Source organism: Panulirus ornatus, chromosome 2 (genome assembly GCF_036320965.1).
Source record: "Panulirus ornatus isolate Po-2019 chromosome 2, ASM3632096v1, whole genome shotgun sequence".
Classification (NCBI taxonomy): domain Eukaryota; kingdom Metazoa; phylum Arthropoda; class Malacostraca; order Decapoda; family Palinuridae; genus Panulirus; species Panulirus ornatus.
Window position 1 is genome coordinate 25,001,953 of NC_092225.1, and position 27,887 is coordinate 25,029,839.

Here is a 27,887-nt window from a genome sequence, read left to right on the forward strand (position 1 = left end):
CATAGTGCCATTGTACAAAGGCAAAGGGGATAAGAGTGAGTGCTCAAATTACAGAGGTATAAGTTTGCTGAGTATTCCTGGTAAATTATATGGGAGGGTATTGATTGAGAGGGTGAAGGCATGTACAGAGCATCAGATTGGGGAAGAGAAGTGTGGTTTCAGAAGTGGTAGAGGATGTGTGGATCAGGTGTTTGCTTTGAAGAATGTATGTGAGAAATACTTAGAAAAGCAAATGGATTTGTATGTAGCATTTATGGATCTGGAGAAGGCATATGATAGAGTTGATAGAGATGCTCTGTGGAAGGTATTAAGAATATATGGTGTGGGAGGTAAGTTGTTAGAAGCAGTGAAAAGTTTTTATCGAGGATGTAAGGCATGTGTACGTGTAGGAAGAGAGGAAAGTGATTGGTTCTCAGTGAATGTAGGTTTGCGGCAGGGGTGTGTGATGTCTCCATGGTTGTTTAATGTGTTTATGGATGGGGTTGTTAGGGAGGTGAATGCAAGAGTTTTGGAAAGAGGGGCAAGTATGAAGTCTGTTGAGGATGAGAGAGCTTGGGAAGTGAGTCAGTTGTTGTTCGCTGATGATACAACGCTGGTGGCTGATTCATGTGAGAAACTGCAGAAGCTGGTGACTGAGTTTGGTAAAGTGTGTGAAAGAAGAAAGTTAAGAGTAAATGTGAATAAGAGCAAGGTTATTAGGTACAGTAGGGTTGAGGGTCAAGTCAATTGGGAGGTAAGTTTGAATGGAGAAAAACTGGAGGAAGTAAAGTGTTTTAGATATCTGGGAGTGGATCTGGCAGCGGATGGAACCATGGAAGTGGAAGTGAATCATAGGGTGGGGGAGGGGGCGAAAATCCTGGGAGCATTGAAGAATGTGTGGAAGTCGAGAACATTATCTCGGAAAGCAAAAATGGGTATGTTTGAAGGAATAGTGGTTCCAACAATGTTGTATGGTTGCGAGGCGTGGGCTATGGATAGAGTTGTGTGCAGAAGGGTGGATGTGCTGGAAATGAGATGTTTGAGGACAATGTGTGGTGTGAGGTGGTTTGATCGAGTAAGTAATGTAAGGGTAAGAGAGATGTGTGGAAATAAGAAGAGCGTGGTTGAGAGAGCAGAAGAGGGTGTTTTGAAATGGTTTGGGCACATGGAGAGAATGAATGAGGAAAGATTGACCAAGAGGATATATGTGTCAGAGGTGGAGGGAACGAGGAGAAGTGGGAGACCAAATTGGAGGTGGAAAGATGGAGTGAAAAAGATTTTGAGTGATCGGGGCCTGAACATGCAGGAGGGTGAAAGGCTGGCAAGGAATAGAGTGAATTGGATCCATGTGATATACCGGGGCTGACGTGCTGTCAGTGGATTGAATCAGGGCATGTGAAGCGTCTGGGGTAAACCATGGAAAGTTGTGTGGGGCCTGGATGTGGAAAGGGAGCTGTGGTTTCGGGCATTATTGCATGACAGCTGGAGACTGAGTGTGAACGAATGGGGCTTTTGTTATCTTTTCCTAGTGCTACCTCGCACACATGAGGGGGGAGGGGGATGGTATTCCATGTGTGGCGAGGTGGCGATGGGAATGAATAAAGGCAGACAGTGTGAATTGTGTGCATGGGTGTATATGTATGTGTCTGTGTGTGTATATATATGTGCACATTGAGATGTATAGGTATGTATATTTGCGTGTGTGGACGTGTGTGTATATACATGTGTATGGGGGTGAGTTGGGCCATTTCTTTCTTCTGTTTCCTTGCGCTACCTCGCAAATGCGGGAGACAGCGACAAAGCAAAATAAATAAATAAATAATATATAAAGATTGCTAAATTATTTCATCATTTCTTTGAATTTATCATGACATATATACTATGATTTGATATAAAATTCTATATAAAGTAACCTTTCTAATTACAGTCACTGATATTTTATGACAGAATTATTTCCTAATTAGGCATTTTTTCCCCTAGGACTACCAGGAAGTAGCATGAACGACACTCAAGCTGACCCTAATGACCACCCACCCACTCCACCGCCCAGGCTCTCAAATCGTCAGACGTTCTCTTTTACCTACGACCAGCACCACTCCTAGACCCAGCCCCCTTACTTAGGTTTCCTCAGCCATGTAGTAGATACAGTATCTGGCCACTTAAGAGCCCTTATGTATCTAAGCTTTGTTGTGGCTGCAAGATTTTTTTTTTTTTTTCATATTTGCTTACTATTCTACTGAAACCACTTCATGATCTTTGAGTTTACAGCTGAATGCTCTAAAACATACAGAAAAATCAATTTGTAACACTGCCAAAGAAAGTTTTGCTACCTTAGAGCTCTGTTACAGTGCCCAGTGTTTCCATAACTGCAGGGGAATTCCTTTATTTCACAATCTATATCTAATGAAATAGTATTTTTAGGATTTGTGTGTGGGTATGTAAGTGACTTTCAAGCTCAGGAGTAAATCTTGCAGGATTACAGTTGCTGCTCTCATATAGAGTAGGCAAGGCTGTGAATCATGTAAAGACAATTTTGTAGAAAAATTTAATTCTTAACTGCTGAACCCATTCAAAAGCTGTTGTTTTTGAAGGACGAAACACCAAATATACTGGTTGAACGGAATTCTTTAATTCCTATATACAAAGAGAAGAGTGGTTGAAGATAATTTGATATACTTTGTTTCTACAGTAGATGTGAAACTTTTTTATAATGAAATACTGTATGCATTACATTGCCAGTTGCTAAATTGTATGAGATTTTGCAGTTATTGCATTTTCCTTTTGATGAACACTGGGCTATAACTGTTTTCTATCATAGGGGAAGCAGAGGCCATTTTCATCGTTACAAAACATACCTTAAATCTGAGTAATTGGCAACTAAAGTTGTTTTATGCCTTGCTGAAGATTAAGACATAGTTGGGTTATGTTATATTTTTATTCTTGGGCTTCTGACACAGTGACAGTCAGCCTTCACTTATACAGTATTCATATTGTGTTTATGAGGTTTTATTGCATTGTGCACAGATATTTTGTAATGGAGTGAGTATCTGCACTGAAAATTGTATGTAAGGTATATAGATGATTGTAGTAAGTATTTTAGGCTGAAAGTTTCAGTCAGTACAATTGAAAGATATTGTTTTTATTTTTTTATGATACATAATTGCTGTTTCCTGCATCAGCGCCAGTAAACAGATGAAGAATGGCCCATCCACTCATATACACATATATATACATAAATGCCCATATACACACACATACATACATTTTCTTTTTTTTCCATACTATTTGCCATTTCCCGCTTTAGCGAGGCGGCATTAAGAACAGAGAACTGAGCCTTTGAGGGAATATCCTCACTTGGCCCCCCTTCTCTGTTTCTTCTTTTGGAAAACTAAAAACGAGATGGGAGGATTTCCAGCCCCCTGCTCCCTCCTCTTTTAGTTGCCTTCTATGACACAAAGGGAGTACATGGGAAGTATTCTTTCTTCCCTATCCCCAGGGATAATATATATTTTATTTCTTCTTTTTTTCTTTCATACTATTCGCCATTTCCCGCGTTAGCAAGGTAGTGTTAAGAACAGAGGACTGGGCCTCTGAGGGAATATCCTCACCTGGCCTCATTCTCTGTTCCTTCTTTTGGAAAATCAAAAAAAAACGAGAGGGGAGGATTTCCAGCCCCCCGCTCCCTCCCCTTTTAGTCGCCTTCTACGACACGCAGGGAATACATGGGAAGTATTCTTTCTCCCCTATCCCCAGGGATATATATTTTATTTATTTATTATATAATAACTTTGTCGCTGTTTCCTGTGTTAGCGAGGTAGCGCAAGGAAACAGACGAAGGAATGGCTCAACCCACCTGCATACACATGTATATACATAAACACCCACACACACACATATACATACCTATACATTTCAACGTATACATACACAGACATATATACACATGTACATATTAATACATGCTGCCTTCATCCATTCCTGCCGCCATCCTGCCATACATGAAATGGCACTCCCCCTCCCCCTGCGTGCGCGGGAGGTAGCGCTAAGAAAAGACAACATAGACCACGTTAGTTCACACCTAGTTTCTAGCTGTCATGTGTAATGCACTGAAACCACAGCTTCCTTTCCACAGCTTCCTTTTCCTTACCCCAAACGCTTCACATGATCTGGTTCAATCCATTGACAGCACGTCGACCCCGGTATACCACATTGTTCCATTTCACTCTATATCTCACATGCCTTTCACCCTCCTGTATGTTCAGGCCCCGATCGCTCAAAATCTTTTTCACTCCATCCTTCCACCTCCAGCTTGGTCTTCCACTTCTCATTCCCTCCAACTCTGACACATATATCCTCTTTGTCAATCTTTCCTCACTCATTCTCTCCATGTAACCAAACCATTTCAATGCACCCTCTTCTCAAATATTTTTTTTTTTTTTTTTCTTTGTCGCTGTCTCCCGCGTTTGTGAGATAGCGCAAGGAAAAAGACGAAAGAAATGGCCCAACCCACCCCCATACACATGTATATACATACGTCCACACACGCAAATATACATACCTACACAGCTTTCCATGGTTTACCCCAGACGCTTCACATGCCCTGATTCAATCCACTGACAGCACGTCAACCCCGGTATACCACATCGCTCCAATTCACTCTATTCCTTGCCCTCCTTTCACCCTCCTGCATGTTCAGGCCCCGATCACACAAAATCTTTTTCACTCCATCTTTTCACCTCCAATTTGGTCTCCCTCTTCTCCTCGTTCCCTCCACCTCCGACACATATATCCTCTTGGTCAATCTTTCCTCACTCATTCTCTCCATGTGCCCAAACCATTTCAAAACACCCTCTTCTGCTCTCTCAACCATGCTCTTTTTATTTCCACACATCTCTCTTACCCTTACGTTACTTACTCGATCAAACCACCTCACACCACACATTGTCCTCAAACATCTCATTTCCAGCACATCCATCCCCCTGCGCACAACTCTATCCATAGCCCACGCCTCGCAACCATACAACATTGTTGGAACCACTATTCCTTCAAACATACCCATTTTTGCTTTCCGAGATAATGTTCTCGACTTCCACACATTCTTCAAGGCTCCCAGAATTTTCGCCCCCTCCCCCACCCTATGATCCACTTCCGCTTCCATGGTTCCATCCGCTGCCAGATCCACTCCCAGATATCTAAAACACTTCACTTCCTCCAGTTTTTCTCCATTCAAACTCACCTCCCAATTGACTTGACCCTCAACCCTACTGTACCTAATAACCTTGCTCTTATTCACATTTACTCAACTTTCTTCTTTCACACACTTTACCAAACTCAGTCACCAGCTTCTGCAGTTTCTCACATGAATCAGCCACCAGCGCTGTATCATCAGCGAACAACAACTGACTCACTTCCCAAGCTCTCTCATCCCCAACAGACTTCATACTTGCCCCTCTTTCTAAAACTCTTGCATTCACCTCCTTAACAACCCCATCCATAAACAAATTAAACAACCATGGAGACATCACACACCCCTGCCGCAAACCTACATTCACTGAGAACCAATCACTTTCCTCTCTTCCTACATGTACACATGCCTTACATCCTCGATAAAAACTTTTCACTGCTTCTAACAACTTGCCTCCCACACCATATATTCTTAATACCTTCCACAGAGCATATATATATATATATATATATATATATATATATATATATATATATATATATATATATATATTTCTTCTTTTCTTTTCTTTCAAACTATTCGCCATTTCCCGCGTTAGTGAGGTAGCGTTAGAAACAGAGGACTGGGCCTTTTTTGGAATATCCTCACCTGGCCCCCTCTGTTCCTTCTTTTGGAAAATTTAAAAAAAAACGAGAGGGGAGGATTTCCAGCCCCCCCCGCTCCCTCCCCTTTTAGTCGCCTTCTACGACACGCAGGGAATACGTGGGAAGTATTCTTAATCCCCTATCCCTATCCCCAGGGTATATATATATATATATATTTTCATACTATTCGCCATTTCCCGCGTTAGCAAGGTAGCGTTAAGAACACAGGACTGGACCTTTGAGGGAATATCCTTATCTGGCCCCCTTCTCTGTTCTTTCTTTTGGAAAATAAAAAAAAAAACTGAGAGGGGAGGATTTCCAGCCTCCCGCTCCCTTCCCTTTTAGTCGCCTTCTACGACACGCAGGGAATACGTGGGACGTATTCTTTCTCCCCAATCCCCAGGGATAATATATATATATATATATATATATATATATATTTTTATTTATTTATTTATTTTGCTTTGTCGCTGTCTCCCGCGTTTGCGAGGTAGCGCAAGGAAACAGACGAAAGAAATGGCCCAACCCACCCCCATACACATGTATATACACACACGTCCACACATGCAAATATACATGCCTATACATCTCAATGTACACTTATATATTACACACACAGACACATACATATATACCCATGCACACAATTCACACTATCTGCCTTTATTCATTCCCATCGCCACCTCGCCACACATGGAATACCATCCCCCTCCCCCCTCATGTGTGCGGGGTAGCGCTAGGAAAAGACAACAAAGGCCTCATTCGTTCACACTCAGTCCCTAGCTGTCATGCAATAATGCCCGAAACCACAGCTCCCTTTCCACATCCAGGCCCCACACAGCTTTCCATGGTTTATATATATATATATATATATATATATATATATATATATATATATATATATATATATATATATATATAAAACACTGTTGAACCAGGACTAGTATACAGTTTTACGCAGCTTTACCCAGACAGACAGTGACCTCTCTTTCCACATTCCTCGTTGTGCCCAGGACCTTGGACTCTTCATGCTCCCTCTTGCTTATTTCAGCTTCCAAAGTTCCATTCACTGCCATGTCTACTCCCAGGTATCTAAAACACCCCACTTCCCTCAATTCTTCTCCATTCAAACTCACATTCCAACTAACCTGAACTTTTCTCTCTCCACTGATAATAGCCTTTCTTTTATTCTTATTTACTCTCCTGCTCCTCCTTTCACACTAACTCCCAAACCCTGACACCAGCTTCAGCATTTTCCCACTCAAATTTGCCACCATTGCTGTCACCATCAAACAACAACCATCTCATCTCCCCGGCCCTCCTCCCCCCAACAGACTGTAGATGTACTCATTTCTCCAAAACCTTTGCATCAACTCCCTCACCACCCAATCCATAAACAAACTAAACTGCCATGGTGACATCATACATCCCTTCCACAGACTCATCTTCATCTGGAAGCACTCCCTCATCTCTCTTCCTGTTGTCACACTTTACTGTTCATAAAAAATTTTTACTACTTCTAGCAGCCTTTCTCCCACACCATATATATTTGTTACTTTTTCTGCAGAGCATCTTTGCTAACTATATCATACTCTTTCTCCAGATCCCAAATTTCATATGCAAATCCTTCAGTTTCTCTAAGTATTTCTAACGCACATCCTTCAAAGCAAACACCTGATCCACACATCCTCGATCACACCTAAAGCCACATTGTTCCACCCATGTAATGTTCTATTCATGCCACCACCCTCTTAATCATTCTCCAGTACAACTAACTAGGTACTCTCAAAAGCTTACATATAAAATTTCAACATTCACTTTTGTCTTCCTTGCCATTATACACTGGCACTATGCAGGCATTCTGCCAATCCTTGGGAACCTCACCATGAGCCATACAAACATGGAAAATCTTATATAACAAATCTTTATCATAGTCACCTCCTTTCTTGAGAAATTTTACTGCAATACCATCCACTCCAGCTACTTTGCAACACTAGTTAGCAAATTTATCACTTCTTAGATCTCCCTACCCAGACAGCCTACATCTGTCACCCCATCACCAAATTCTTTTAAGAGTTTTTCAAAATATACGCTCTTCCTCTTCACCTCATTGCTGCCTGTTACTACTTATTTCCATATTTGCCCCTTTCACTGATGCTCCCATATTTTCTCATGTTTATCTTCACTATTAATCTCATTTCAAAACATTTTCTTAGTCTCCCTGAAGTTTACTGATACCCCTACTTTCATGTGATCTCATCTTGACTCTGCACCTTCACCTGCCTTTTGAACTCCTGCTGCTTTCTCTGGTACATCTTCCAATAACTCACACTCCTTCCCTGTAAGTTAAACATACATATACAACACCCTTTTCTTTTTCACTAGCAACCTCCCCTTTCTCACATGTGTACTTACTACCTTTTGCAGGCCAAACATTTCTCTCATAGATCAGCACTGCTTCCCTAAGTACCTCCTGTTATCGTTATTGTTCATGCATGTTTGTCATTCACTGCATTAGCGGATAGTCCCAGGAACAGACAAAGAAAGGCCTCCTTTGCTCACTTCCACTCTCGAGTTGTTATGCTTAATGCACCAAAACCAGAACCCTCTCTCCAGTCAGGCCTCACAGACCCTTCCATGATTTTTCCCTAATGCTTCACATTATTATTGCTATTATTTATTATTATTATTTTTATTTTTATTGATACAACCCCAGGACCCCTATCCAGGGGCTCCAAGGCTGTGCTCTGTCCTGCATTGTCTTTCATAAATTGTGATACAGGTTCACAAAAGCTGATTCTTCACTTATAGTGTAACCAAAAGAAGGCAGTGTCCAAGAACACACTCCTTTAAGATCCTAAAACAGACTGAAGATGTGGACAGTAAAACAGAACTTTGCAAGTTGTAGGGTTAGATCAGCCAGAGGACATAATATATTATGGAAACACATACTACAAAAGATTTAAATAATGTCAGTACTTTTATAGTATGAGATTGGTCAATGAAAAAAAATAGAAAGTTTGAGGCCATGGTTAGTACAGACAGCATACATATATCTGAGAAGTTATGTGATAGAAAATGTTCTACAGATGTTTTCCATTACTGTAAAACTTTCTCCTATTACAGCACATATAGTTGATTATTTGTATTCTCATGTGCACACACACACACATACACACATGTAAAGGTGTCACTGGGCATCCTATAAGAAGTTACACAGCATGTGAAGTCACCTTTGGCAAGAATGTATCAGTGAAATTACAGTCCTGTCAAAATACTCCTCACTCCAGAGGAGACCTTTTTCAATGTTACTGGAAGTAGTGCAGCCTTGGGCTCTAGGAGCCTTCAGAAAGAGGTCTTAGGTAACACCAGGACTCTTTCATATAAGTTGGTCCTCAGGACTGCTGTTTCCTGCGTCAGTGAGGTAGCGCAAGGAAACATACGAAGATTGGCTCAACCACTCATATACAATGCCCATACGCACATACATATACATATCAACGTATATATACATACACAGACACATACATATATACACATGTATATATATACTTTCTTGATCCATTCCTGTTGCTACCCCGCCACACAGGAAATAGACCCCCCCCTACAGCAAAGTTGTGCCAGGAAGACAAAAGGAAAAAAAAGGCCACATTTACTCTTTGAAATGCATTGCACCAAACCACAGCTCCCTTTCCACATCCAGGTCCCACAGACCTTTCAGTAACTTACCCCAGACTCTTCACATGCCATTTCCCATGTTAGCGAGGTAATGTTAAGAACAGAGGACTGAGCCTAAGAGGGAAAATCCTCACTTGGACCCCTTTCTTTTCCTTACTTTGGATAAGTAAAAACTGGAGGGGAGGATTTCCAGTCCCCTGCTCCCTCCCCTTTTAGTCGCCTTTTACGACATGCAGGGAATACGTGGAAAGTTTTTTCTCCCCAATCCCCAGGGATAGAGACTGTGTGAATGAATGTGGCTTTTTTTGTCTGTTTTCCTGTCGCTAACTTGCTGAAGCAGGGGGTAGTGATGCTGTTTCTTCCGGGGCAGACTAGTGCCAGGAACAGATGAGGGCAAGCAAGTATGAATATGTACATGTATATGTCTATGTATGTATATGTTGATATGTATATGGGCATTTATGTATATATGTGTGTATATGAGTGGATGGGTCCTTCTTTGTTTCTAATGCTACCTCGCTGATGCATGAAACAGCATTTATGTATAATGAATAAATGAAATATATATATATAAGAAAGGTGTGTGGGGCCTAAATATTGATAGGGAACTGTGGTTTCAGTGCTTTACACAACATGCCAGCTAGAGAATGGATGTGAGCGGATGTTGCCTTTGTTCTTGGCACTAAGTCACTAATGCGGAAATGATGAACAAGTATGAAAAATATTTTATGTATTTATATCATAACACACAAACCTCCAACAGCCAGGATCGAACCTGGGACCCTCGTACAGCAGCGGGAGTGCTACCGCTAGGCTATGATCGCCCCTTAGGGAAATGACGTCGAATACTATGTACTTGAATAACCCTCGTCTCACGTTGGTGAGCAACAGGGTCTACACTGGTCTTTTCCCGTCAGGCTCACAGTCAGCAGATATATATATATATATATATATATATATATATATATATATATATATATATATATATATATATATATATATATTATCCCTGGGGATAGGGGATTAAGAATACTTCCCACGTATTCCCTGCGTGTCGTAGAAGGCGACTAAAAGGGGAGGGAGCGGGGGGCTGGAAATCCTCTCCTCTCATTTTTTTTTTAATTTTCCAAAAGAAGGAACAGAGAATTGGGCCAGGTGAGGGTATTCCCTCAAAGGCCCAGTCCTCTGTTCTTAATGCTACCTCGCTAACGCGGGAAATGGCGAATAGTTTAAAAGAAAGAAATATATATATATATATATTTCTTTCTTTCTTTCTATCTTTCAAACTATTCGCCACTTCCTGCGTTAGCGAGGTAGCGTTAGGAACAGAGGACTGGGCCTTTGAGGGAACATCCTCACCTGGCCCCCTTCTCTGTCCTTTTGGAAAATTAAAAAAAAAAAAACAAGAGGGGAGGATTTCCAGCCACCCGCTCCCTACCCTTTTAGTTGCCTTCTGCGACACGCAGGGAATACGTATTTGTGTGTGTGTGAAGTGTCTGGGGTAAACCAAGGAAAGTTTTGTGAGGCATGGATGTGAAAAGGGAGTTGTGGTTTCGGTGCATTAGAAGACATGACAGCTAGAGACTGAGTGTGAATGATTGTCGCCTTTGTTGTCTTTTCCTAGGGATACCTCGCACACACGTGGGGGAGGGGGTGCCATTTCATGTGTGGCAGGAATGAGCGAAGGTAGCCCGTATGAATATGTACAGGTATATATATGTATATGTCTGTGTATGTATATGTATGTATACGTTGAAATGTATAGGTATGTATATGTGCATGTGTGGGCATTTATGTATATACACGTGTATGTGGGTGGGTTGGACCATTCTTTTGTCTGTTTTCCTTGCGCTACCTCGCTAATGCGGGAGACAGCGATAAAGTATAATAAATAAACAAAAAAAACAAAAACAAAATATATGTATATATATGTATAATGCACTGAAACCACAGCTCCCTTTCCACATCCAGGCCCCACAAAACTTTCCATGGTTTACCCCAGACGCTTCACATGCCCTGGTTCAATCCATTGACAGCATGTTGACCCTGGTATACCACATTGTTCCAGTTCACTCAATTCCTTGCCCGCCTTTCACCCTCCTGCATGTTCAGGCCCCGATTACTCAAAATCTTTTTCACTCCATCTTTCTACCTCCAATTTGGTCTCCCACTTCTCCTTGTTCCCTCCACGTCTGGCACATATATCCTTTTCGTCAGTCTTTCCTCACTCATTCTCTCCATGTGACCAAACCATTTCAAAACCCTTTTCTGCTCTCTCAACCACACTCTTTTTATTACCCTTTCATTACTTACTCGATCAAACCACCTCACACCACATATTGTCCCCAAACATCTCATTTCCAGCACATCCACCCTCCTCTGCACAACTCTACCTATAGCCCATGCCTCGCAATCATATATCATTGTTGGAACCACTATTCCTTCAAACATACCCATTTTTGCTTTCTAAGAACGTTAGTTCTCGACTTCCACACATTTTTCAACATTCCCAGAACTTTCACTCCCTCGCCCACCCTATGATTCACTTCCGCTTCCATGGTTCCATCCACTCCCAGATATCTAAAACACTTCACTTCCTCCAGTTTTTCTCCATTCAAACTTACCTCCCAATTGACTTGTCCCTCAACCCTACTGTACCTAATAACCTTGCTCTTATTCACATTTACTCTCAGCTTGCTTCTTACACACACTTTACCAAACTTAGTCACCAGCTTCTGCAATTTCTCACCCGAATCAGCCACCACCGCTATATCATCAGCGAACAACAACTGACTCACAATTGTTAGGTAGTGTTAAGAACAGAGGACTGAGCCTTTGAGGGAATATATATATATATATATATATATATATATATATATATATATATATATATATATATATTGGGGAGAAGGGTTCCTGAATATCTTCATACATAATATTACCATGTACTGTGTAATGATGGTAAACTTTTATCATAGAATAACAATATGAAAAATGTATAAAAAAGGTTCGACTGTACCAAGGTGAATAAATGACTGTCATTTCAGTAGTATTTATAGTTGCTGCTATGCTCGTTTCCAAGTAGACTAGGTTGTATGCAGTTGCTCAAAATGTCTGTTTCCACCTTTATTAAACCTTTTTGAACTTTTCAAAGTGGTTTATAGCTGTTGTTCATTTGATTACTTTTGGGTCTAATGAAGGACTGTGAAATGGAATGGAAATTCCAGCAGCATTCTTACCTTTTGGAATGGTTATTCCAGCAGCATTCTTACTAGTACGTTATACACATCTGTCTGGTTAGTCAAAAGCACTATATCCAGACATTTTTACAAGGGGTTTAGATTATTTACCAAGTAATGTTTTCAATGCTTAGGTTCCTTTCATAAAATATATTTTGATTTTATTTTATTAGTATTATTGTTTATAGTATTATTGCAATATTATTGTATATTATTATTGTTATTATGACGATTATTATTATTATTATTATTATTATTATTATTATCATGGGGTTATGAAATTGAAAAATTACCTCTTAGGAGTCCAAGCTAAAAGTGCCTAGTATATTGAGCATTCCAACGAGCCATAGCATGTGAATTAAAATAGTGTATTTCAGTTGATGTATCCAGTTGCTGTCATTATGGCAAATGCCTAATTGGCAATGTCACAAAGTGTGCAGCTTTTTGTTTATATTTATTCAATGTTCGCTAATTCCTTGTATACATCTTCATGTTCTTTCACAATTTCATGCAGACTTGGGATGTATAAAGATGTTACCTCACATTACTCTACATGGGCTTGTCTGTACAGGGACAGAGTGATGTGACATAGTATGACCCAGGCTTGCATGATAATGTGTTCAGTAACATTTTCTTGACTTAAATTAGACTGGGTCATGTTTCATAATTGCAATTCTTGCTTTTAAAGCTATGCCTGATTTGTGATAATATAAAATAAGAGAATTATCTTAACTCATTAGAATATTCAGGTGGGAAATAGGTGAGTGATGCAGTTTTCCCTTGAGGAAATATACTATACATCATCTAGTCAGGGCAGAATGGCAGTGGGAGGCTAGGAAGGCTGGGTCCACAATCATTGTTAGGGATTATTGGTGCTCAGCCATTATCATTTCTTTATTTTTCAGTAAATACCTGCTCCAAGCTTGCAAACTCAGTATTACACAGGTCATAAGTACTGACAAGTAAACACCACAAATAATCAAGGCTTGTGCTTTTTTGTGGACACACTGATGACCATTAACAGTACTTGGATATAACTGATGCACGACCAATGGTTTGATAACTGAGGTAGCAATGGAGACGAGATTATATCTGTGATGTGTTTGGGGGCAGACTACCGGCATGTGAGACTGAAAACCCGTGTGTCCTGATTTAACATGGGGGAGTCCATCAGCATGAATAATTTAAAAGTTTACCTATCAGTAGTAATGTCTATTTTAAAGTAACCAGCTGGCTACAAAGATTAAAAGACTGAGGCTACATTGTACTATCCCTTGTACTGACAGATATCCCAGAGTAAGGCATTCATTCCAGGTACAATGTAGCCTGAATTCTTTGACTCATGTCTAATATTTAGAAAAATGGGCCAAGCTGGTGAGGTCCCACAAAGCACAAGCCAGGCCAGGGTTGCCCCCATCAAGCTAACAATTCCATGCTGTGTAAAGATTCCTATTGTATCTTGTTACAAAAGACAGAAAAATAGTTTGTAGCAAGATTGTGTACATATTTATATATTTGTTAACAATAAGTCCTATAATAACATCAAATTAGTCAGACAAATATTGGTATTTTCTTATCCTGAAATTCACTTCATTAACATATAGTAGGTATAATATTAAGGAATAAGATGAAAGAAAAAAAAGGTTTTAGTCAAGATTCTTTTGGGTCTTGAGAAGGGTAAAATGAAGGTATAACGGCTCTCAATCATCCAAATATTTAATTGAGCCAATTCCATACATTACTGGACAATACATTCAGTTGAGCACTTTAAGAAATTATACAAAATCACTTGTAACAATCCCTTACTGGTTATAAGATCACTGTAAGCAGTGTGAATAAAGATTCTACCTCCACTTCAGGCTGTTAAGAATAACATAAATGTGATGAACAAATGACTTCGTGTAAAATTATAGCATGTTAACATAGCTGGGAGACCAGCACAAGTTGTCTTCCCCCATTCCCCTCAGCTTGGCCTTAGTTTACATGGAATTACTTAAAACTCTACCTAGTTTTCCCATTATATAATCCTCGGGTGATATGAAGGCCTTTGGTAACACATGCCAGGCAGAGCTAGAATACTACCAAGAAAAAATACCTCCAATACCCTTCCCACACATGCCAACCAATATCCTTCATACCCATTCTTGGTATGAGTAGAATAATACCTTTAAAAAAATCAATTTCCAGCATGTATAGGTGTAACATTTCCAAATATATCCATGGTATTCACCAATAATATTGTACCTGTGTATGAAAACAAAACTAAAAAGAAACTCAAGACGTATCAGTCGCATCCCCCTCCACCAAGCCAATATAAAAGCATTCACATAACTATTTTCTTTTACTTTTACATGCCAATCTATCATTTCATGTAGGATAACTTTATTTTTTCATTGTTACTGAATATGGACACAGCAGCCAACACTTCCATGTACATACAGCTTATTATCATTCAGGTTACCCAAAATATTTCATTTTAGTAAATTACATGTTAACAGCTCAATAAGTAGGATGTAAGCTACTCACAGGAAAACACACTTTCCAGTAACCTTGTAAATAATGTAAGATAATTCTGCAAAAACAACTTTATAGTGAGGGAAAGTGAAACTATTACATTCATGTATAAAACTCATCCTTCAGAACCTTATTTAAACATGCAAACCAGGCAGTACAGTAAATCATTTGATAATACAGTATTAAAAAAGTAAAACCCTCCTTATTCCTAGTGACAAAAAAAAAATACTACCTATATATGTTCCATATGTTGCACTAGGGGACTACATAAGGGGGTAGAAATCCTAACTGCCTCATGTATTAGTTTCTAAGAGAAACAACACAAGCAGCAGCTACATGAAGAAATTTCCTGGGAGGTTCAGTTCCTATAACTAGTCCATTAGGGTAAGTCAAGATGGTATAGGGAAAAATTTAAACAAAACTACCTATGATAAGAACTCTGCAGATATTCTTGAGTACAGTGACAAGCATCATTGTAAAAATAAAATGGTTTATAAATAACTATTGTACTCAAAGCCACTAATATTGTGGAAATATTTGTTTTACTGAATACTATTTTACTTTCAACACATGCTCAAATCGCCGAACTCCAGTGAACCATTCATTTAGAACATTTGTCTGGTGAGAGGGTTAAAATCCTAGGAAACGGGATTATTTTCATTCTTACTACAGATAAACAAAATAAAACTAACTGAAAATTACACACTAGAATACAACATTAATTCATCTATAAAAGTTATGAAACAATAAATAGCATTTTTATCTTACAGAAAACAGTTGACAAACACTTTCAGGTACTTGCACATTGAAGTCTAAATGATACACATCACACAAAAAAAGCTGTATATAATATACATAATTTGTTTTACTTCCTTCCAGTCACATACGATCAGACTCTATATGCATTATTGTCTTGCTAAAAATTAACCATCTATCTATCTAGCAGTTAATATATGCATGCTACACTTAGCATAGTGCTACCGCCATTATAAAATAACTTATTTTCAAACTATGATACAGCTTTAATAAATCTACAAACATTGAAACAGCATCCAGTTGTTCCTGCCCTGACAAAACTATATACATCATAACAAAAAATGGTTTATGGCTGAGAGGTGATAAATAATTTTCTTCGGTTCTTTGTAATTGGTTACACTTTACTAGATACTACAAACTGCCTACATTATTTCATAAAAATAGCAGTCTACTTACCTACTTTGCTACTTATATTTCAATCCTAAAAATCACTTACCTTACGTGTCTGTTTTTCTATCTATATATTTATCATACAACCCCAGAACACATTTTAAAGGGTTTCTGTTACTTCAAATTGCCCTCCACTAAGGAGCAGGAAAATGATGGACTCCTTTGGAAAAGGAAGACTGCAGCAAAACCCCATTCTAAGAGACTAATTGGAGGAAACACAATCAGTTCGAAGCCGAATTCCACTAAATTCTGAATTATCATCCAGGGGCAAGAGGAATTCACAAACTGACTTGTGAACTGCACAATCATATGTGGTGTGATCAAATAAGTAATAAAATGGCAAGAGAGTGGTATGGTAATAAGAAGCGTGTAATTGAGAGAGCTACAAAGGGAGCACTGAAACGGTTTGGACATATGGAGAGAATGAGAGAAGAAAGGCTGACAAAGAGGATATATGTGTCAGATGTGGAGGGACAAAGAGGAGAGACCAAAGTGGAGATGGAAGGATGCAGTGAAAAAGATTTTGAGCGACTAGGGCCTTGAACATGCAGGAGGGTGAAAGGTGTGCACGGATATCCTTCCCTCCCGTTTCTTAGTTAAAAAAAAAAAAAAAAAGGAACAGAGAGCAGGGCCAAGTGAGGATATTCCCTCTAAGGCTCAGTCCTCTGTTCTCAATGCTACCTTGCAAATGCAGGAAATGGTGAATATGTGAGAAAAAATTATTTATACTTATTTTATTCATCATACTTTGTCGCTGTCTCCCGCGCTAGCAAGGTGGCACAAGGAAACAAATGAAAGAATGGCCCAACCCATCCACATACACATGTATATACATACACGTCCACACACACACATACATACCTATACATTTCAACATATACATATATATACATAGACAGACATATATATATATATATACACATGTACATAGTTCATACTTGCTGCCTTTATTTATTCCTGTCGCCACCCCGCCACACACGAAATGCATGCGAGGTAGTGCTAGGAAAAGACAACAAAGGCTACATTCATTCACACTCAGTCTCTAGCTATCATATTTATTTATTTAATTTTTTCATTATACTTTGTCGCTGTCTCCTGCGTTAGCGAAGTAGCGCAAGGAAACAGACAAAAGAATGGCCCAACCCAACCACATACACATGTATATACATACACATCCACACATGCACATATACACACCTATACATCTCAACATATACATATATATACACACACAGCCATATACATATGTGCACATGTACATAATTCATACTGTCTGCCCTTATTCATTCCCGTCGCCAACCGGCCACACATGAAATGACAACCCCCTCCCCCTGCATGTGTGCGAGGTAGCACTAGGAAAAGACAACAAAGGCCACATTCATTCGCACTCGGTCTCTAGCTGTCATGTATATTGCACCGAAACCAAAGCTCCCTTTCCACATCCAGGCCCCACAAAACTTTCCATGATTTACCCCAGATGCTTCACATGCCCTGGTTCAATAAACTGACAGCACATCGACCCCGGTACACCACATCATTCCAATTCACTCTATCCCTTGCACGCCTTTCACCCTCCTGCATGTCCAGGCCCCGATCACTCAAAATCTTTTCACTCCATCTTTCCACCTCCAATTCGGTCTCCCACTTCTCCTCGTTCCTTCTACCTCTGACACATATATTCTCTTTGTCTATCTTTCCTCAATCATTCTCTCCATGTGACCAAACCATTTCAATACACCCTCTTCTGTTCTCTCAACCACTCTTTTTATAACCACACATATCTCTTACCCTTTCATTACTTATTCGATCAAACCACCACACACCACATATTGTCCTCAAACATCTCATTTCCAACATATCCACCCTCCTCCACACAACTCTATCTATAGCCCATGCCTCACAACTATATAACATTGTTGGAGCCACTATTCCCTCAAACATACCCATTTTTTCTCTCAGAGATAATGTTCTCGCCTTCCACACATTCTTCAACACTCCCAGGACCTTCACCCCCTTCCCACCCTATTATTCACTTCCGCTTCCATGGTTCCATCCGCTGCCAAATCCACTCCCAGATATCTAAAACACTTCACTTCCTCCAGTTTTTCTCCATTCAAACTCATCTCCCAATTTACTTGTCCCTCAACCCTACTGAACCTAATAACCTTGCTCTTATTCCTATTTACTCTCAGCTTTCTTCTTTCATACACTTTACCAAACTCAGTCACCAACTTCTGCAGTTTCTCATCCGAATCAGCCACCAGCACTGTATCATCAGTGAACAACAACTGACTCACTTCCCAAGCCCTCTCACCCACAACAGACTGCATACTTACCCCTCTCTTGGTTGAGGTATGAAAAATATCCAGATCATAAGTGGGAAGCACAAAAAGACATTCCCACCTTCTACAACAGCTAACTGCTGCTACGGCAGGCTCATGTGGTATGCTGGCTGGTATGCTGGCTGCCGTGTATTTCTCACTGCTTGCTAGAGGGTGCCAACTTCACTGGTGGTAACCAACACTATTTTAGGTGGGGTAAAGTGATTTGCATTAATATGATTGGTGCGAGCCCACTTATGCCAACTTAACTGAGAGGCACTGTACATATATGTATCCATCACAACAAACCATCAAATCCCAAGCAAAAATAAAAAACTACACCTACCTTACACTTCATTAACCTTGTCTCAAAAATATTTCCCTCCTCCAAAAATAACACACAAAACACATACACAATGAAGTGATCAGACAAGCACTTAAAGAACATCCCTTTCAACTCACCAGACATATATCCATCTCAATTCCACTCCCCAAACATATGTGAATCACATCTTCCCATTTACACTCAGGACATCATCGATACCTACATCACAAAAGCTTATCCCAAGACTCTACCTTCCCAAGATGCAACTACTACAATGAAGACACTGAACAATTACAGCTCAATTGCCACATGCTCTCCATGAGTAGATTCCCACAATATATCATGACCTATGGTCCCATCCAATGGACGTGGCTGGCTTTCTGAGTGCTCAGAGAACCCACAAAGATGGAAGGTACTCTCAAGCAGGAAATAAGTATAAACAATACACTGAGTATAGATTTTACTGGACTTCACTTGCAGATGGTTGCACTTGAAGTAAAAAGTCTTTCTTTAAAAGCTGTACCATTATTATTTGATGTAAAGAAGTACTCTAACTTCTTGTCCATGACATTCTTGCTCAAAGAGCTCATTATTTCCCTGTTCCTTCAAAATCTCAAAAGTTCTTTAAAAGGGGTCCTAGGGTTGTACAAAATAATTCTAATTATAGTAATAATAGGGAATTTAACCACCACATGTGACAACAGATTACTAAAACCAGAAATGAAACCCATGAGTAATTATGGGGAAACAAGGTACCAGGTAGAGAAATGAAGCAAGGCACCAGGTGCAGAAATGAGGAGCAATGTATGAATATGAATGCAACTCCATCCCTAACAAAAAGTGAAAAGGCAAAGATAAAGTGGCTAATCCAAATAAGTACTTCAATGGCCACCAAATGGAAGATCATCTGTTGCTAGACCATGAAAAAGCTGGTGGAACAGTATACACGAAACCTTGAATATACAGCCAAATTGACTGACTGGATAGACTATGAGAAGAAAAAGCTCTCCTTAACAATTAAATGGTAGCACCAATGTTTAGCAAATGACATGATAAAAAATTTAAATCTCATGATAGGTCTGCTAACTGACCATTTCCCTGATGGTATTTAATCATAAAACTTCCTTGCTTATCTTGCTGTCTCCATACATTCTATCTTCTTGCTGTACCAGAAATTAAGGGTTTAACCTGAAATTCACCCAGTATTTCTTTATTCTGGTGCCACACAGACTTTACCTTAAGGAATCTAGGTCCCACAAATTAAATCCATCTGTCAAGCAAGATCTTAAACTTATGTACATATTATCATCCTTACCTTCTGAGGAATAGTTCTGTCCTCAATATGTGGGTGCTGGGGCTCAAGATCTCTGCTCATGCCTTCAATTTTACTTCTAAGTCTCAATAATGTTAGCTCCATATAACTTGCTGACGCGGGAGATGGTGATCAATAAATACATATCATGATCATTCAGAACCAGGCTGCACTGTGCTGGATTTTAATAGAGGACCCTGACCATAAGTATTTATTTTTGCTAGGTTAAATTTAAACATTTCCTTCTATCACTCACTCACTTCTGGAGGTCTTCTGCTGAGGCTTTTACAATACCTAAGTCATCTGCAAAAGGAAATAGCCCTCTGTCTTCTCTCTGACATATTTGAATTCATATATTTATCTTTAAATAGTTCAAGCTCGAGTGGTGAAAGCATACAGTATTTCCCTATCTGTACAGTACACCACTCATAGTTCTTTTCCTGTACTTCCATTCATTCACAGTTTACAAATGTGCCTTCTATTCCTCTAATACTAAAGTTTTTATGAGATGAATATACTAAAGTTTTTATGAAATGAATTTTTCAACTTCCAATGTTTTCAAAGTTTTTGTCTAAGTCTAGAAATGCAGTATCATTTTCTTATTTCCACTCCCATCTATTCTAAATAATTAGCAGACCCATCATTCCTCTTATTAGTCTAATATCATGCTACCAATCCGCCTTTATGGTTGCAGCAAAAAACGAAATAAATTCAGTTCAACAACTGCAACTGATAATTTCTGGCTAAACGACTGCTATTAAAATCTAATACTACTGCTACTAGGTACAATTTGGAATGTAACTACTGAAGACAGATTGGTAATGAGTAATCATTTATATATCATGTCTACATGCAGCAACTGGAGGAATGAATGTAGAAATGAAAATTAATGTTATATGAGATCCCCACAGGTCTGGATATAGCCCATAACATTTAACCTAAATGTGACTTGCTAATACTATGAATAAATTATTTGCATATCTCATTAATCTTTGTTTTTCCGACCCATCGTCAATTGTGGGAATGAAGTTTTGCTTGGCTGTGGATTAAGGCGAGAAGCTAGATTCATGATGGGTTCTAATAGCAAAGTACGATCCTGAACATTCACTTCCCACAGTCGTAATCTTTCCGTTGCTGCCCATCGTTCTGCTGTGGCTGTATCAACTGCTCGGTTAGTAGCTGCTAAATCGCTCTTGTTCCCCAAAATGATGATTGGTACCTGTGGCAAGTATTAACAAAAGTTACAAAGCACAAAAAACTGGACATGACTAAGAAGAACATCAGGATAAGTAATTTTTCAATATCACTAATGTATGTATGCTCCTCTCACATACAAATTCAAATATCATGAATGATAGCGACATTTAAATGAAGAATATATATATACACTTGTCTGTTTGCTTTGGAATATCAAAAGATAATATGTAATTATCCCAAGTTTCACAGTTAAAACTGTATTCCAGAAAACAAGTTCTATAAATACAAATGACAGTCTATCTCCTCAAAGATATCATGAGAAAATGCATACCACAACACTATTGGCGTAACTAATTCAAAACCTGCAACCTTTAATTACTCTGGGTGATGAACTCTAATTATCAATTGGTATAAAAAAAAAATTTTGCTGATGGGCAAGCATGAAAACTTTTAGTTTTACTTGCAGGATTAATGTCAAAGACCTTTCAAAGAGCCCTGAAGAAACTGAGATTCAACAAAGCAATATCAAGAATTAATTCCACTGTGAGTAACACAGATGCTTTGCTTCCCAACAGTATGATGCTTTCTTGATAAAGAAATAGTACTAGTAATAATATTTCTAACGATATGGTAACTATAATAAATACTTTAAATAATCTGAACAAATTTACTGATACTTACAAAAGGAACATCTTTGAGCATTCTTATTGGAAATCTTAGCTTAATAAGAAAATACCTCAGTTCACTGGCCCAATAAAAAGAAACTAAATCTGAAACTTTAAATTTTGCAGCTGCTGGTATAATACTGCACTTTTCTCTCCTTCTGGAAGATCATATCTAGCTGATAACTGTGAAGCAGTCTTATACAAGTCAGCACAAAGTGTCCCCATTGAACAGAAAGACAGAGTGAGGGACCTCCGAGCTCTTATGAGCAACAATGGATCAATCTCGCATTTCATTCAAGCACTGGCAGCTAGAGCTAGTACCTTGTCCCAATGGATACTAAGCCTGTTCTATCTGAGACCCCCCCAAGAACACTCACAGCACTTTAGAAGATGCTAATCTTATCCAAGGTCATTGTTCCTAACCATGAAAACCCCATAATGCAAGCATTACACAGGCACTTGAGGAATACTAAAACAAATTCACCCAGCAGAACTCAGGTACAATCAGCATGTACTACTGGGAGCTGCTCGTTCCTTGCATCCCACTCCTTGGAAAGAAGTGAGTACATGGTCATCTACACATGGAAGATGCTCAAGAAACAAGCACTGAGCCTGTTTCCACCTGAGGGAAGAATCACTGCCTACACAAACCCAAGAGAAGTAGATTCTGTGTGCTCAAGTCCATGACCACCCTGAACACTAAAAAGGGTAAGCTTTGGCTTCTGAGAGCTGCAAGTCTGGAAATGCCTGCCAAGAAAAATAAGGAACCTTATAAGCATGTCTGCTGATGCCTTCAGGAGGTATGTTTGGGATGAGAATGAGGCAGACGCTATCCCCTCGATTGAACAGTGAGTATGACCTCTAAATCACTTTATATGTAGACTCAAATAAGTTCCTAGAATATGACGGGGAAAAAATGATGTATCATCATCATTGGCTAAAGTCAAATTCTAATTTTAGAAAGGTTCATGAGCATGGACTCAACAGACCTTTGCAGCATAAGACACACCAAGGGAATCAAAATGTCTGACATATGCTTTTCAATCCCATAACACTCAATGAATAATGGCCCAGAACTTTCTGATAATTTTGAAAGTCACCTAGGATATGAAGACTTTTAGGCCAAACAACTGCAATGTGATGATGTGTTCCTTCCTGGTCTTGCTCATGAGACTCACCATTGCAGCTAATTAATTCTGGAAACATGCAACTGGAATCTCAGAGGTACTTAACAGAAAGCCCATGCCTGCAGCTCCAAAATCAGACTGCACACACACGAAAATTTTCTTTTCGCACAAAGATGATTTACAACAAACATTTCTACCATAATAGCTCATCAAAATTATTGTAACAAAACTCCTAATAAAAATCTTGATATTCAGAGACCTTCTCAGGGTCACACAGCAACAGAAAGATAACTAATGCAAATCACAGCACTTACATCTTTCTTCTCTCTGTTCTTATCTATGTCTTTCTTTATATCCGTTAGCAGCTGAAATGAGAGGTTGTCGCTGACAGAGTACACCATAATGTAGCCATCTGCTAGGGCATGATAATGTGGAGGAAGTGATCGACAGCGAGTATCCAAGCCAGCTGTGTCATAAAAGCGCAGCTTTTCCCGAGTTCCTCGCTCAGTCTCTACAATTCCAACATAGGTATCCTCAACAGTAGGAATGTATTGCTGTTGAAAAAATAAAAGATTAAATTGGAAATAACATGTAATAATAAAGCATTTTCTTCATACTTGACTGCTGTTTCCCATGTTAGCAAGGTGGTGCCAGGAAACAGATGCAGAAGACACATCTATTCAATACACATGTACATTTTTCTTTTATTAATATTCGCCATTTCCTGAGTTACCGAGGTAACGTTAAGAACAGAGGAATGAGCCTTAAGAGGGAATATCCTCACTTGGCCCCTTCTCTGTTCCTTCTTTTGGAAAATTAAAAAATTGAGAGGGGATTTCCAGCACCCCGCTCCCTCCCCTTTTAGTCGCCTTCTACAACAAGCAGAGAATACATGGGAAGTATTCTTTCTCCCCTATCCCAAGGGATAACACATAAACATATAGATAAGTATATGTATGTATGTGCATGTATGTACTGCATATATTTTTTCTTTATACTATTCGCCATTTCCCGCATTAGCGAGGTAGTGTTTAGAACAGAGGGCTGAACCTTTGAGGCCCCATTCTCTGTTCCTCCTTTTGGAAAATTTAAACGAGAGGGAAGGATTTCCAGCCCCTCCGCTCCCTTCCCTTTTAGTCGCCTTCTACGACACGCAGGGAATAAATGGGAAGTATTCTTTCTCCCCTATCCCCAGAGATAACACATGTACATATGGTTAAGTGTATGTATGTATGTGCATGTATGTACTGTGTATGTATGTGTGTGTGTGTGTATATATATATATATATATATATATATATATATATATATATATATATATATATATATATATATGTGTGTGTGTATGAGCGTATACATACATATATATATATTCATTCATTTATTTTGCTTTGTCGCTGTCTCCCGCGTTTGCGAGGTAGCGCAAGGAAACAGACGAAAGAAATGGCCCAACCCCCCCATACACATGTATATACATACAAGTCCACACACACAAAAATACATACCTACACATCTCAATGTACACATATATATACACACACAGACACATACATATATACCCATGCACACAATTCACACTGTCTGCCTTTATTCATTTCCATCGCCACCTCGCCACACATGGAATACCATCCCCCTCCCCCCTCATGTGTGTGAGGTAGCGCTAGGAAAAGACAACAAAGGCCACATTTGTTCACACTCAGTGTCTAGCTGTCATGCAATAATGCCCGAAACCACAGCTCCCTTTCCACATCCAGGCCCCACACTACTTTCCATGGTTTACCCCAGACGCTTCACATGCCCTAATTCAATCCACTGACAGCACGTCAACCGCGGTATACCACATCGATCCAATTCACTCTATTCCTTGCCTGCCTTTCACCCTCCTGCATGTTTAGGCCTCGATCACTCAAAATCTTTTTCACTCCATCTTTCCACCTCCAATTTGGTCTCCCTCTTCTCCTCGTTCCCTCCATCTCTGACACACATATCCTCTTGGTCAATCTTTCCTCACTCATTCTCTCCATGTGCCCAAACCATTTCAAAACACCCTCTTCTGCTCTCTCAACCAAGCTCTTTTTATTTCCACACATCTCTCTTACCCTTACATTACTTACTCGATCAAACCACCTCACACCACACATTGTCCTCAAACATCTCATTTCCAGCACATCCACCCTCCTGCGCACAACTCTATCCATAGCCCACGCCTCGCAACCATACAACATTGTTGAAACCACTATTCCTTCAAACATACCCATTTTTGCTTTCCGAGATAATGTACTCGACTTCCACACATTCTTCAAGGCTCCCAGGATTTTCGCCCCCTCCCCCACCCTATGATTCACTTCCGCTTCCATGGTACCATCCGCTGCCAGATCCACTCCCAGATATCTAAAACACTTTAGCTCCTCCAGTTTTTCTCCATTCAAACTTACCTCCCAATTGACTTGACCCTCAACCCTACTGTACGTAATAACCTTGCTCTTATTCACATTTACTCTTAACTTTCTTCTTTCACACACTTTACCAAACTCAGTCACCATCTTCTGCAGTTTCTCACATGAATCAGCCACCAGTGCTGTATCATCAGCGAACAACAACTGACTCACTTCCCAAGCTTTCTCATTCACAACAGACTTCATACTTGCCCCTCTTTCCAAAACTCTTGCATTCACCTCCCTAACAACACCATCCATAAACAAATTAAACAACCATGGAGACATCACACATCCCTGCCGCAAACCTACATTCACTGAGAACCAATCACTTTTGAGAACCAATCACTTTCCTCTCTTCCTACACGTACACATGCCTTACATCCTCGATAAAAACTTTTCACTGCTTCTAACAACTTACCTCCCACACCATATATTCTTAATACCTTCCACAAAGCATCTCTATCAACTCTATCATATGCCTTCTCCAGATCCATAAATGCTACATACAAATCCATTTGCTTTTCTAAGTATTTCTCACATACATTCTTCAAAGCAAACACCTGATCCACACATCCTCTACCACTTCTGAAACCACACTGCTCTTCCCCAGTCTGATGCTCTGTACATGCCTTCACCCTCTCAATCAATACCCTCCCATATAATTTACCAGGAATACTCAACAAACTTATACCTCTGTAATTTGAGTACTCACTCTTATCCCCTTTGCCTTTGTACAATGGCACTATGCACGCATTCCGCCAATCCTAAGGCACCTCACCATGAGTCATACATACATTAAATAACCTTACCAACCAGTCAATAATACAATCACCCCCCTTTTTAATAAATTCCACTGCAATACCATCCAAACCTGCTGCCTTGCTGGCTTTCATCTTCCGGAAAGCTTTTACTACCTCTTCTCTGTTTACCAAATCATTTTCCCTAACCCTCTCACTTTGCACACCATCTCGACCAAGACACCCTATATCTGCCACTCTATCATCAAACACATTCAACAAACCTTCAAAATACTCACTCCATCTCCTTCTCACATCACCACTACTTGTTATCACCTCCCCATTAGCCCCCTTCACTGAAGTTCCCATTTGCTCCCCTGTCTTATGCACTTTATTTACCTCCTTCCAGAACATCTTTTTATTCTCCCTAAAATCTAATGATACTCTCTCACCCCAACTCTCATTTGCCCTCTTTTTCACCTCTTGCACCTTTCTCTTGACCTCCTGTCTCTTTCTTTTATACATCTCCCACTCAATTTCATTTTTTCCCTGCAAAAATCGTCCAAATGCCTCTCTCTTCTCTTTCACTAATAATCTTACTTCTTCATCCCACCACTCACTACCCTTTCTACTCAACCCACCTCCCATGCTTCTCATGCCACAAGCATCTTTTGCGCACTCCATCACTGATTTCCTAAATACATCCCATTCCTCCCCCACTCCCCTTACTTCCATTGTTCTCACCTTTTTCCATTCTGTACTCAGTCTCTCCTGGTACTTCCTCACACAAGTCTCCTTCCCAAGCTCACTTACTCTCACCATCCTCTTCACCCCAACATTCACTCTTCTTTTCTGAAAACCCATACAAATCTTCACCTTAGCCTCCACAAGATTATGATCAGACATCCCTCCAGTTGCACCTCTCAGCACATTAACATCCAAAAGTCTCTCTTTCGCATGCCTGTCAATTAACACGTAATCCAATAACGCTCTCTAGCCATCTCTCCTACTTACATACGTATACTTATGTATATATATATACATATATGTGTGTGTGTGTGTGTGTGTGTATGTGAGTGGGTGTGTCTTTCTTCATCCATTTCCTAGCACTAATGAAGGAAACAGAGATCAAATATGAAAAATTATACATATATGTACATATTCATACTTGCTCACCTTCATCCATTCCTGACACCACCCTATCCCATGGAAAAAAGCACAAATGCATGATGGAAAGAAAAAAAAATTACATATACATTCTCTTCTCTACCCTCATACCTAATCGCTGCCTCCTGCATCAGCGAGGTAGTGCCAGGCATC

General features: G+C 39.6%; 2 protein-coding genes across 5 annotated transcripts in view; one reads left to right on the top strand and one right to left on the bottom strand.

Moving 5' to 3' along the window:
* The window catches only part of LOC139754501 (son of sevenless homolog 1-like), a 147,270-nt gene extending 132,985 nt beyond the window's left edge, over positions 1 to 14,285 (top strand). For both annotated transcript variants that reach the window (XM_071671785.1, XM_071671794.1), the window contains one exon: positions 1,960 to 14,285. In XM_071671785.1, coding sequence (XP_071527886.1) covers positions 1,960 to 2,081 — 122 coding nt within the window. In that variant the 3' untranslated portion in view covers positions 2,082 to 14,285. The remainder of the gene's footprint in view (positions 1 to 1,959) is intronic.
* A 140-nt stretch (positions 14,286 to 14,425) lies between these two features.
* kappaB-Ras (NFKB inhibitor interacting Ras like 1) overlaps positions 14,426 to 27,887 on the bottom strand; it is a 35,960-nt gene continuing 22,498 nt past the window's right edge. For all 3 annotated transcript variants that reach the window (XM_071671807.1, XM_071671827.1, XM_071671817.1), the window contains 2 exons: positions 23,707 to 23,946; positions 14,426 to 21,622 (listed from right to left, as the gene is read on the bottom strand). In XM_071671807.1, the coding sequence (XP_071527908.1) occupies positions 21,389 to 21,622; positions 23,707 to 23,946 (474 nt within the window). In that variant the 3' untranslated portion in view covers positions 14,426 to 21,388. The remainder of the gene's footprint in view (positions 21,623 to 23,706; positions 23,947 to 27,887) is intronic.